This window comes from Onychostruthus taczanowskii, unplaced genomic scaffold (assembly GCF_017590055.1).
Source record: "Onychostruthus taczanowskii isolate IOZ18803 unplaced genomic scaffold, ASM1759005v1 scaffold479, whole genome shotgun sequence".
Taxonomy (NCBI): Eukaryota; Metazoa; Chordata; class Aves; order Passeriformes; family Passeridae; genus Onychostruthus; species Onychostruthus taczanowskii.
Window position 1 is genome coordinate 452 of NW_024502336.1, and position 13602 is coordinate 14053.

A 13602-nucleotide genomic window follows, 5' to 3' on the forward strand; every position below is an offset into this window, starting at 1 on the left:
GGAAAGTGGGGGGGACTGGGGGGGACTGGGAGAAACTGGGAGGGACTGGGAGGGACTGGGGGGGACTGGGAGGGACTGGGACAGACTGGGACAAACTGGGAGGGACTGGGACAAACTGGGAGGGACTGGGGGGGACTGGGAGGGACTGGGATAGACTGGGAGGGACTGGGTTATACTGGGATGGACTGGGAATGGACTGGGTTATACTGGGAGGGACTGGTCAATACTGGGCTGTACTGGTCTGGAGTGGTCCATACTGGGAGCACTGAGCTGTACTGAGAGCACTGGGCTATACTGGTCCGTACTGGTTTATACGGGGCTGTACTGCTCCATACTGGGAGCACTGGGCTATACTGGTCCGTACTGGTTTATACTGGGCTGTACTGATCCATACTGGGAGCACTGAGCTGTACTGAGAGCACTGGGCTATACTGGTCCGTACTGGTTTATACTGGGCTGTACTGATCCATACTGGGAGCACTGGGCTGTACTGGGATGTGCTGAGAACACTGGGCTATACTGGCCTATACTGGTTTATACTGGGCTGTACTGGTCCATACTGGAAGCACTGAGCTGTACTGGGATGTACTGGTCCATACTGGGATATACTTTGAGCACTTTATACTGGTCCGTACTGGTCTATACTGGTCCATACTGGTTTATACTGGCCCATACCGCTTTATACTGGTCCGTACTGGTTTATACTGGTCCATACTAGTTTATACTGGGAGCACTGGTTTATACTGGTCCGTACTAGTTCATACTGGCCCATACTGGTTTATACTGGAGCACTGGTTTATACTGGTTTATACTGGTTTATACTGGTCCGTACTGGTCCATACCGGTCCATACTGGTCCGTACTGGTCTGTACTGGTTGATACTGGTCCATACTGGTCCATATTGGTCTGTACTGGTTTATACTGATCCATACCAGTCCATACCGGTCCATATTGGTCCGCACTGGTCTGTACTGGTTTATACTGGTCCATACCGGTCCATACTGGTCCGTACTGGTCTGTACTGGTTTATACTGGTCCATACTGGTCTGTACTGGTTTATACCGGTCCATACTGGTCCGTACTGGTTTATACTGGTCCATACCGGTCCATACCGGTCCGTACTGGTTTATATCGGTCCATACTGGTCTGTACTGGTTTATACCGGTCCATACTGGTCCGTACTGGGATCTCTGCAGTCCAGCAGGAGCAGACCCGGCTGCGCTTCGGGATCCAGCAGCACCAACTGGAGCAGCAGGAGCTGGCCGGTAACTCCCAACATTCCCCAAAAATTCCCAAAAAAAATCTCCCAAAGATTCCCAACAATTCCCCCCAAAAAATCCAAAAATTCTCCCCATAAAATTCCCCAAATTCTCCCCAAAAATTCCCTCCAAAAATTCCCCTAGAAATTATAAAAACAAAATAAAATCCCCCCAAAAAATTCCCCAAATCACCCCCAAAAACCTCCAAAAATTTCTCTGTAATTCCCAAAAAAAATTCCGGAAAAAATTCCCAAAAGATCCCTGAACGCCCCAGGACTGATTTGCACCGGGGCCATTTTCTGGGATGATTCTCCCGACGTTTTCCCGGATGATTTCCCCTGAGATTTTTCCATTTCCCGGCATTTTCTTCTGATGATTTTCCTGGATTTTTTCTGGATATTTTCCCGGATTTTTCCCGGATATTTTCCCAGAATTTCCGGTGTTTTTCCCCAGAGCTGCCGTGCCGGGCGCTGGGCAGCTCGCGGTGCTGCGGGGCCGTTTCCCTGCCGTTTTCTGGGATGGTTTTCCTGGCTTTTCCTGGATGATTTCCCGGTATTTTCCTGGATGATTTCCAGGATTTTCCTGGATAATTTCTGGGATTTTCCCGGGATAATTTTCCCATTTTCCCACATTTTTTCCCCAGAGCTGCTGTGCCGGGCGCTGGGCAGCTCGTGGCGCTGCGGGGCTGTTTCCATGCCATTTTCCCTGTGTTTTTTCCATTTCCCGGTATTTTCCTGGATGATTTCCGGGATTTTCCTGGGATAATTTTCCCATTTCCCGGTGTTTTTCCCCCAGAGCTGCTGTGCCGGGCCCTGCACTGCGGGGCTGTTTCCCCGAGGATTCCCGGGATGATTTTCCTGCTGTTTTTCTGGATGATTTTCCCTGGTTTTTTTCCTGTTTCCTGGTGTTTTCCTGGATGATTTCCCGGATAATTTCCTGGATATTTTCCTGGATTTTCCCAGGATAATTTTCCCATTTTCCGGTGTTTTCCCCCAGAGCTGCTGTGCCGGGCGCTGGGCAGCTCGCGGCGCTGCGGGGCCGTTTCCATGCCATCTTCCCTGTTTTTTTTCCATTTCCCGGTATTTTCCTGGATGATTTCCGGGATTTTCCCGGGATAATTTTCCCGTTTCCCGGTGTTTTCCACCAGAGCTGCTGTGCCGGGCGCTGGGCAGCTCGCGGTGCTGCGGGGCCGTTTCCATGCCGTTTTCTGGGATGGTTTCCCTGGGTTTTCCTGGATGATTTCCTGGTATTTTCCTGGATGATTTCCGGGATTTTCCCGGGATAATTTTCCCGTTTTCCGGTGTTTTTCCCCAGAGCTGCTGTGCCGGGCGCTGGGCAGCTCGCGGCGCTGCAGGGTTGTTTCCATGCAGTTTTCCCTGTGTTTTTTCCATTTCCCGGTATTTTCCTGGATGATTTCCGGGATTTTCCCGGGATAATTTTCCCGTTTTCCGGTGTTTTTCCCCAGAGCTGCTGTGCCGGGCGCTGGGCAGCTCGCGGCGCTGCAGGGTTGTTTCCATGCAGTTTTCCCTGTGTTTTTTCCATTTCCCGGTATTTTCCTGGATGATTTCCGGGATTTTCCCGGGATAATTTTCCCGTTTTCCGGTGTTTTTCCCCAGAGCTGCTGTGCCGGGCGCTGGGCAGCTCGCGGCGCTGCGGGGCCGTTTCCATGCCGTTTTCTGGGATGGTTTCCCTGGGTTTTCCTGGATGATTTCCTGGTATTTTCCTGGATGCTTTCCGGGATTTTCCCGGGATAATTTTCCCGTTTCCCGGTGTTTTCCCCAGAGCTGCTGTGCCGGGCGCTGGGCAGCTCGCGGTGCTGCGGGGCCGTTTCCCTGCCGTTTTCTGGGATGGTTTTCCTGGCTTTTCTTGGATGATTTCCCGGTATTTTCCTGGATGATTTACGGGATTTTCCTGGGATAATTTTCCCATTTTCCCAGGATAATTTTCCCTGATTTTCCCAGGATAATTTTACCATTTTCCGGTGTTTTTCCCCCAGAGCTGCCATGCCGGGCCCTGCACTGCGGGGCTGTTTCCCCAAGGTTTCCTGGGATGATTTTCCCTGTTTTTTTTCCTGTTTCCTGGTGTTTTCCTGGATAATTTCCTGGATGATTTCCGGGATTTTCCCGGGATAATTTTCCCGTTTCCCGGTGTTTTTCCCCCAGAGCTGCTGTGCCGGGCGCTGGGCAGCTCGCGGCGCTGCGGGCCGGGCTGGCGGCCGCACGGCTCCAGCTGTTATTCCTTCTCGCGGGACGCGCTGAGCTGGGGCCGCGCCCGCAACGCCTGCGCCGACCTGGGCGCGCACCTGGCCGTGGTCAACGACGGCGACGAGCAGGTCGGGGACACAAGTCATCCCCAATCCCAGATCCCAAATCCCAAATCCATCCCCAATCCCCAATCCCAAATCCGTCCCAAATCCCAAATCCATCCCCAATCCCAAACCCATCCCAAATCCCCGATTTCAAATCCATCCCAAATCCCAATCGCATTCCCAGTCCCCAATCCCAGACTGATCCCAAATCCCGAACCCCAAATCTATCCCAAATCCATCCCAAATCCATCCCCAATCCCAAATCCATCCCCAATCCCCAATCCGTCCCAAATGCCAAACGCATTCCCAGTCCCCAATCCCAGATTGATCCCAAATTCCGAATCCCAAATCCATCCCAAATCCATCCCCAATCCCAAATCTGTCCCAAATGCCAAACGCATTCCCAATCCCCAATCCCAGACTGATCCCAAATCCCGAACCCCAAATCTATCCCAAATCCATCCCAAATCCATCTTTTTGGGGGAGTCCCAAATTGATCCAGAATCCCAAATCAATTCCAAATGACAAATCCCAAACCCATCCCAAATCTATCCCAAATCCATCCCAAATGCCCGATCTCAAATCCGTCCCAAATCCCAAATGCATTCCCAATCCCCAATCCCAGATTGATCCCAAATCCCGAACCCCAAATCCATCCCAAATCCATCCCCAATCCCCAATCCCCAATCCCCAATCCGAAATCCATCCCCAATCCCAAATCTGTCCCAAATGCCAAACGCATTCCCAATGTCCCAAATCAATCCCGAATCCCCAATCCTGAATCCCCAATCCCGAATCCCAGATCAATCCCGAATCCCAAATCCTGAATCCCCAACCCCAAATCAATCCCCAATCCCCAATCCCAAATCAATGCTCAATCCCAAATCCTAAATCAATTGCAAATCCCGAATCACAAATGGATTCCAAGTCCCAAATCCATCCCAAGTCCCAAAACCTGAATTTATCCCAAATCACAAATCCTAAATCAATCCCCAATCCCCAATCCCAAATCCATCCCAAATCCATCCCAAACCCCCAGTCCCAAATTGATCCAGAATCCCAAATCAATTCCAAATGACAAATACCAAATCTATCGCAAATCCATCCCAAATCCCCGATCTCAAATCCGTCCCAAATCCCAAACGCATTCCCAATCCCCAATCCCAGATTGATCCCAAATCCCGAACCCCAAATCTATCCCAAATCCCCAGTCCCAAACTGATCCAGAATCCCAAATCAATTCCAAATGACAAATCCCAAATCCATCCTAAATCCCAATCTATCCCAAATCCTGAATCCCAATCTGATCCCAAATCAATCCTGAATCCCAAATCAATCCCAAATCGATCCCAAATCCCAAATCCCAAATCCTGAATCCCAAATCCTGAATCCCAAATCCTGAGTCCCAAATCAATCCCGAATCCCCAATCCTGAATCCCCAATCCCGAATCCCAGATCAATCCCGAATCCCAAATCCTGAATCCCCAACCCCAAATCAATCCCCAATCCCCAATCCCAAATCAATGCTCAATCCCAAATCCTAAATCAATTGCAAATCCCGAATCACAAATGGATTCCAAGTCCCAAATCCATCCCAAGTCCCAAAACCTGAATTTATCCCAAATCACAAATCCTAAATCAATCCCCAATCCCCAATCCCAAATTAATCCCAAATCCCAAATCAATGCTGAATCCCAAATCCCGAATCGACCCCCAATCCCAAATCCCAAAAATTGAAATCCAAATCAATCTCAGATCCCGCATCCCGAATCAATCCCCAATCCTGAATCCCAAATCCCAGAATACCAAAATCCCAAATCTATCCCAAATCACGAATAAATCCCAAATTGACACCAAAATCCCAAATCCTGAATCAATCCCAAATTCTAAACCAATCCCCAATCCCAAATTCTGAATCCCAACTCACTCCCAAATTCCAAATCCTAAATCCCAAATCAATCCTGAATCCTGAATCCCAAATCAATCCCCAATCCCAAATCCTGAATCCCAACTCACTCCCAAATCCCGAATCCCAAATCCCAAATCAATTCCGAATCCTGAATCCCGAATCAATCCCCAATCCTGAATCAATCTCCAGTCCCGATTCCTGAATCCCAAATCCCGAATCCCAAACCAATCCCAAATCCTGAATCCCGAATCCCAAATCAATTCCAAATACATCCCAAATCCTGAATCCTGAATCCCAAATCCTGAATCCCAAATACATCCCAAATCCTGAATCCCAAATACATCCCAAACCCTGAATCCTGAATCCCAAATCCTGAATCCCAAATACATCCCAAATCCCAAATCCCAAATCCTGAATCCCAAATCCCAAATCCTGAATCCCAAATACATCCCAAATCCTGAATCCTGAATCCCAAATCCTGAATCCCAAATACATCCCAAATCCTGAATCCCAAATCCCAAATCCTGAATCCCAAATCCTGAATCCCAAATCCTGAATCCCAAACCAATCCCGAATCCCAAATCCTGAATCCCAAATCCTGAATCCCAAATCCTGAATCCCAAATCAATCCCAAATCCCAAATCCCAACTGATTCCCAAATCCCAAATCAGTCCCAAATCCCAAATCCCAAATCCAAAATCCCAACTCAATCCCGAATCCAAAATCCCAACTCGATCCCCAATCCCGAATTGATCCCAAACCCCGAATCCCAAAACCGTAATCCCAAATTTCAACTCAATCCCGAATCCCAAATCCATCCCAAACCGATCCCAAATTAATTTTGTTGGGATTTTTGGGGGGGAAATTTTTTTAATTTTTGGAGGTTTTTTTGTGGATTTTTTTTTTGGGGGGGATTTAAAAAAAAATTTGGGGGAATTTTTTGGGGGGGTTTTCTTTAAATTTTTAGGGGATTTTCTTTAAATTTTGGGGATTTTGGGGGGATTGTCTTTAAATTTTTGAGGGATTTTGGGGGGATTTCCTTTAAATTTTGGGGGATTTTTTGGGGGATTTTCTTTAAATTTTGGGAGATTTTGGGGGGCGTTTTCTTTAAATTTTTGGGGGATTTTGGGGGGATTTTGGGGGGATTTTTAGGGGATTTCCTTTAAATTTTGGGGGATTTTTGGGGGGATTTTCTTTAAATTTGGGGGGATTTTTTGGGGGAATTTTCTTTAACTTTTGGGGGAATTTTTAGGGGATTTTCTTTAGATTTTGGGGGGATTTTTTTTAAATTTTTGGGATTTCTTCCAGCTTTTCCTGGTGCAGAACAGCAACTGCAGCAGCTCCTGCTGGCTGGGGCTGACGGACGCGGAGCAGGAGGGGAAATGGCGCTGGGTCACCGGCGAGGAGCCCACCGACACGTAAAAACCTCCGTTTTGGGGAAAAATCTGAATTTTTTGGGAAAAAAAATCTCATTTTTTTGGGGGAAAAAAAAAATCTGAATTTTGGGGAAAAAAAATCACTTTTTGGGAAAAAAAAATCTGAATTTTGGCGAAAAAAATCTCATTTTTTGGGGAAAAAAAAATCTGAATTTTTTTGGAAAAATATCTCAATTTTTGGGGAAAAAATCTCAATTTTTGGTTAAAAAATTCAATTTTTTGTTTTTAAAAAAATCTAATTTTGGAGTAAAAAAAAAAAAAATCCTGATTTTCCCTTCAAAAATTAGATTTTTTTTTTTTTTGGTAAAAATTTTCTGTAAATTCCAATTTCCAGTAAAAGTTTTTGATTTCTGGTTTAAAAAATACCAGTTTTTGTTTAAAGAAAAATACCAATTTTTGAGTAAAGAAATCACAATTTTGGAGGAAAAAAAAAATCCTGATTTTCCTTTAAAAAATGAGTTTTAGTAAAAAATTCCTGATTTTTGGTTAGAAAATTCCAATTTTTGGCTGGGGCTGATGGACCACAGATTGGGGGGGAAAAAAAAATCAGAGTTTTGGGAAAAATCTTGCAAAAAATCACAATATTTATTTTTAAAAAAATCCCGATTTTTAGCGTAAAAAATCCAGACTTCCAGCAAAAATTCCCAATTTTCAGGGTAAAAAAAATTCCCAATTTTGAGTCAAAAAAATCCCAATTTTCCTTTAAAAAACCATCAGCAAAAAGAGCCAATAAATCTGATTTTTTTTCATTTTTCCTCAAAAAAATTACATTTTAATTTTTTGTTTTTAAAAAAATCTAATTTTGGAGTAAAAAAAAAAAAAATCCTGATTTTCCCTTCAAAAATTAGATTTTTTTTTTTTTGGTAAAAATTTTCTGTAAATTCCAATTTCCAGTAAAAGTTTTTGATTTCTGGTTTAAAAAATACCAGTTTTTGTTTAAAGAAAAATACCAATTTTTGAGTAAAGAAATCACAATTTTGGAGGAAAAAAAAAATCCTGATTTTCCTTTAAAAAATGAGATTTTTTTTGGTAAAAAATTCCTGATTTTTGGTTAGAAAATTCCAATTTTTGGCTGGGGCTGATGGACCACAGATTGGGGGGGAAAAAAAAATCAGAGTTTTGGGAAAAGGGGCTGACGGACCCCAGTTTTGGGGAGAAAAAAAAAATCAGAGTTTTGGGAAAAATCTTGCAAAAAATCACAATATTTATTTTTAAAAAAATCCCGATTTTTAGCGTAAAAAATCCAGACTTCCAGAAAAAATTCCCAATTTTCAGGGTAAAAAAAAATCCCAATTTTGGGACATAAAAATCCCAATTTTCCTTTAAAAAACCATCAGCAAAAAGAGCCAATAAATCTGATTTTTTTTCATTTTTCCTCAAAAAAATTACATTTTATGCCCTAATTTTTTTTTTTTTTTGGGTGGTATTTTAATTTCTTATTTTGATTTTTTTTTTCCCTTTTTTTGCTTTTTTCCCCCCAGTTTTTGGGACGTGTGGCTGGAGGAGCCGCTGAGGGAGCTGAAGGACTGCGGCGCGCTGGGCCCCAAAGGGCGCTGGGTGAGCGCGCGCTGCTCGGAGCCGCTGCGCTGGATCTGCGAGAAAGCCGGCAGCTGCTGAGCCCCTCTGGGGCTGGGGCCGGAAATCCTGGGAAAAAATCCCATTTTTTAAAAAAATTCATATTTTATAAAGGGATTTGGGCCGAAAAATCCATTAAAAAAATCCCATTTTTTATTGGGATTAGGGCAAAAAATCCTGGGAAAAAATTCATATTTTTATAAAGGGATTGGGGCCGAAAAATCCGTCAAAAAAATCCCATTTTTTATAGGGATTAGAGCAAAAAATCCTGCCAAAAAATTCCCATTTTATAAAGGGATTGGGGCCGAAAATCCTGGGAGAAAATCCCATTTTTTATAGGGATTGGGGCCGAAAATCCGGGGAAAAAAATCCCATTTTATATAGGGATTAGAGAAAAAAATCCTGGGAAAAATTCATATTTTATAAAGGGATTGGGGCCTAAAAATGCCATTTTTTTATAGGGATTAGAGCAAAAAATCCTGGGAAAATTCATATTTTATTAAGGGGTTTGCGCCAAAAAATCCCATTTTTTTATAAAGGGATTGGGGCCAAAAAATCCTGGGAAATTCACATTTTATAAAGGGATTGGGGCCAAAAATCCTGGGAAATTCACATTTTATAAAGGGATTGGGGCCAAAAAATCCTGGGAAATTCACATTTTATAAAGGGATTGGGGCCAAAAAATCCGGCAAAAATCACCATTTTTTAAAAGGATTGGTGCGAAAAATCCTGCAAAAAATCCAATTTTTTATAGGGATTAGAGCAAAAAATCCTGGAAAAATTCACATTTTATAAAGGGATTGGGGCCAAAAAATCCGGCAAAAAATCACTATTTTTTTAAGGGATTGGTGCAAAAAGTCCAGCAAAAAAATCACGATTTTTTAAAGGGATTGGTGCCCAAAAAATCTGCAAAAAATCCCCATTTTTTAAAGGGATTTGTGTCCAAAAAATCCGAATTTTTAAAAGGGATTGGTGCAAAAAGTCCAGCAAAAAAATCACGATTTTTTAAAGGGATTGGTGCGAAAAAATCCTGGGAAAATTCACATTTTATAAAGGGATTGGGGCCAAAAATCCTGGGAAAAAAACCATATTTTATAAAGGGATTGGGGCCAAAAAATCCCATTTTTTTATAAAGGGATTGGGGCCAAAAAATCCTCAAAAATTCACATTTTATAAAGGGATTGGGGCCAAAAAATCCGGCAAAAAATCACTATTTTTTTAAGGGATTGGTGCAAAAAGTCCAGCAAAAAAATCACGATTTTTTAAAGGGATTGGTGCGAAAAATCCTGCAAAAAATCCAATTTTTTATAGGGATTAGAGCAAAAAATCCTGGAAAAGTTCACATTTTATAAAGGGATTGGGGCCGAAAAATCCGGCAAAAAATCACTATTTTTTAAGGGATTGGTGCAAAAAGTCCAGCAAAAAATCCCAATTTTTTAAGGGATTTGTGCCAAAAATCACATTTTTTAAAATAGATTTGTGCAAAAAAATCGTGATTTTTTAAAAATGGGATTTGCCAAGAAAATCCCCATTTTTTTTTAGAGATTTGCGTCAAAAAACCTCGGAATTTTTTAAGGGATTTGTGTCAAAAATTGTGATTTTTAAAATGATTTGTGCAAAAAATTTGGGATTTTGTTTATTCTGTTCCCATCTGATAGAGGTGGGGCAATTATCTGTTGTTAATAAGCCATTAATTATTAATTATCTGCTGTTAATGGGCCATTAATTATTGATTATATTCTGTTAATTGGGGCAGTTTTCTTTATCTCTTCCATAAACCAATCCTCCCTTGAGGAGGCATCTGCTGTTCATGGGCCATTGACTATTAATTATCTTATGTTAATGGGTCATTAATTACTAATTATCTGCTGTTAATTGGTCATTAATTATTAATTGTCTGCCGTTAATTGGGCAGTTTTCTTTATCTCTTCCACAAACCAATCCTCCCTCCAGGAGACATCTGCTGTTCACGGGCCAATAATTATTAATCATCTTCTGTTAATAGACCGTTAATTGTTAATTATTAATTATCTGCTGTAAAGGAGTCATGGAATATTAATTATCTTATGTTTATGGTTCATTAATTATTCATTATCTGTGGTTAATGGGTTATTAATTATTAATGATCGGCTGTTAATGAGCCAGTGAGTGTCACTGCATGACTGACGAAATGACGTCATCCCATTGGGAGATGCTCCGCCCAGGGGGAGGAGCCAAGAATTCCTACCTGGAGAGAATCTGAGGGTTGGGACACCAGGAGAGCCGTCCCAGGGATTCCCTGAGGAGCAGCTTCCGTCTCCACGGGATTCCCACCTTCTCCACGGAATTCCAGAGGAGCAGCTTCCATCTCCACGGGATTCCCACCATCTCCATGGAATTCCAGAGGAACGGCTTCCATCTCCACGGGATTCCCACCTTCACTCAATTCCAGTGGAGCGGCTTCCATCTCCACGGCATTCCCACCTTCTCCACGGAATTCCAGAGGAGCGGCTTCCATCTCCACGGGATTCCCACCTTCTCCATGGAATTCCAGAGGAGCGGCTTCCATCTCCACGGGATTCCCACCTTCTCCATGGAATTCCAGAGGAGCGGCTTCCATCTCCACGGGATTCCCACCTTCTCTGCTGCATTCCAAGAAGAGCGGCTTCCATCTCCACGGGATTCCCACCTTCTGCACCGGATTCCAGAGGAGCAGCTTCCATCTCCACAGGATTCCCACCTTCTCCACGGAATTCCAGAGGAGCAGCTTCCATCTCCACGGGATTCCCACCTTCTCCACAGGATTCCAAGAAGAGCGGCTTCCATCTCCACAGGATTCCAAGAAGAGCAGCTTTCTTCTCCACAGGATTCCCACCTTTCCCCCTGCATTCCCTGAGGATCAACTGTCTTCTCCAGTGGATTCCCACCTTTTCCATGGAGGAGCAGCTTCCATCTCCACTGGGTTCCCAGAAGAACAGCTTTCCCAGGAAGAGCAGCTTCTCTTCTCCACCGCATTCCCAGAGGAAGACCAGGCCCATCTCCACCTCCACTGGACCTTCAGAGGAAACCTCCACCCTTCCATTGTCATAGATCCGGATTATAACATTGGCTTTTTGCAAACATTAAAATGGATTTTATTTATGTGATGTTAAATTAACTTTGCTATGAAATATATCGTTTTTACTTCTGTTGTAATTAATGTTGTGGATCCATATCACGATATTGGCTTTCCACAAACATTAAAGTGGATTTTACACGTGTGATGTTAAAGTAACTCTGCTATAAAGGTATAATTTTTATTCCTGCTGTTATTAATGTTGTGGATCCATATCACGATACTGGCTTTCCACAAACATTAAAGTGGATTTTATTTATGTGATGTTAAATTAACTTTGCTATGAAATATATCGTTTTTACTTCTGTTGTAATTAATGTTGTAGATGCATATTATAATATTGGCTTTTTGCAAGTATTAAAATAGATTTTATATGTGTGATGTTAAAGTAACTTTGCTATAAAGGTATAATTTTTATTCCTGCTGTAATTAATGTTGTGGATCCATATCACGATACTGGCTTTCCACAAACATTAAAGTGGATTTTACACGTGTGATGTTACAGTAACTTTCTTATAAAAACATCATTTTTATTCCTGCTGTAATTAATGCTGTAGATCCATATCACGATATTGGCTTTCCACAAACATTAAAGTGGATTTTACACGTGTGATGTTAAACTACCTTTGTTATAAAAATATAATTTTTATTCCTGCTGTAATTAATGCTGTAGACCCATATCACGATATTGGCTTTTCACAAACATTAAAGTGGATTTTACACGTGTGATGTTAAACTACCTTTGTTATAAAAATATAATTTTTATTCCTGCTGTAATTAATGCTGTAGACCCATATCACGATATTGGCTTTTCACAAACATTAAAGTGGATTTTACACGTGTGATATTACAGTAACTCTGCTATAAAGGTATAATTTTTATTCCTGCTGTAATTAATGCTGTGGATCCATATTATAATATTGGTTTTTCACAAACATTAAAGTGGATTTTACACGTGTGATGTTACAGTAACTCTGCCATAAAGAGCAGCCAAGGAACACACCTGCTCTGCAAGGCAGGAGCCGAGGAGGGGCCATGTAAAATAGTGCCTGAGAAATGTAGACTGGGCTATGAATATGCATGAGGGTTATGAATATGCAACAGGCAGATGTAATTAAAAGGTATTTAAGGGGTACCCCCGAAGATAACAGGGTGCTCTTGGCTGACCCAATGATGTTTGCTGTACAGTCCTTGTCTCCCCTTGTCCTTAATTCAACTTTTCCAATGTTCCCAGGACAGTGAACGTGTTTTTCACACCCTGACACCCCAGGCCTGGGCACTACCAGATCCAGATCCCTGAGGGAATGGGGGATCCCCTCCCCTCAGATCCCTGATTCCCTCAGGGATCTGATCTGGGAATGCCAGGGATGGGCTGAGGGGATCCCTGAGGGAATCAGGGATCTGAGGGGAGGGGAGCCCCCATTCCCTCAGGGATCTGATCTGGGAATGCCAGGGATGGGCTGAGGGGATCCCTGAGGGAATCAGGGATCTGAGGGGAGGGGAGCCCCCATTCCCTCAGGGATCTGATCTGGGAATGCCAGGGATGGGCTGAGGGGATCCCTGAGGGAATCAGGGATCTGAGGGGAGGGGAGCCCCCATTCCCTCAGGGATCTGATCTGGGAATGCCAGGGATGGGCTGAGGGGATCCCTGAGGGAATCAGGGATCTGAGGGGAGGGGAGCCCCCATTCCCTCAGGGATCTGATCTGGGAATGCCAGGGATGGGCTGAGGGGATCCCTGAGGGAATCAGGGATCTGAGGGGAGGGGAGCCCCCATTCCCTCAGGGATCTGATCTGGGAATGCCAGGGATGGGCTGAGGGGATCCCTGAGGGAATGGGGGCTCCCCTCCCCTCAGATCCCTGATTCCCTCAGGGATCCCCTTACCCCATCCCTGGGCATTCCCAGATCCCTGATTCCCTCAGGGATCCCCTCAGCCCATCCCTGGCATTCCCAGATCAGATCCCTGAGGGAATGAGAGATGCCTTCACCCCAGATCCCTGAGGGAATGGGGGATCCCCTCAC

General features: G+C 43.6%; 1 protein-coding gene across 1 annotated transcript in view; it reads left to right on the forward strand.

The window, feature by feature from the left end:
• LOC121341375 (C-type lectin domain family 4 member E-like) overlaps positions 1-8529 on the forward strand; it is a gene marked incomplete at its 5' end in the record, with an annotated part of 8912 nt that extends 383 nt beyond the window's left edge. Inside the window, 4 exons of the mRNA XM_041414824.1 lie at positions 1197-1265; positions 3422-3591; positions 6791-6894; positions 8394-8529. Coding sequence (XP_041270758.1) covers positions 1197-1265; positions 3422-3591; positions 6791-6894; positions 8394-8529 — 479 coding nt within the window. The remainder of the gene's footprint in view (positions 1-1196; positions 1266-3421; positions 3592-6790; positions 6895-8393) is intronic.
• Positions 8530-13602: the final 5073 nt, after the last annotated feature.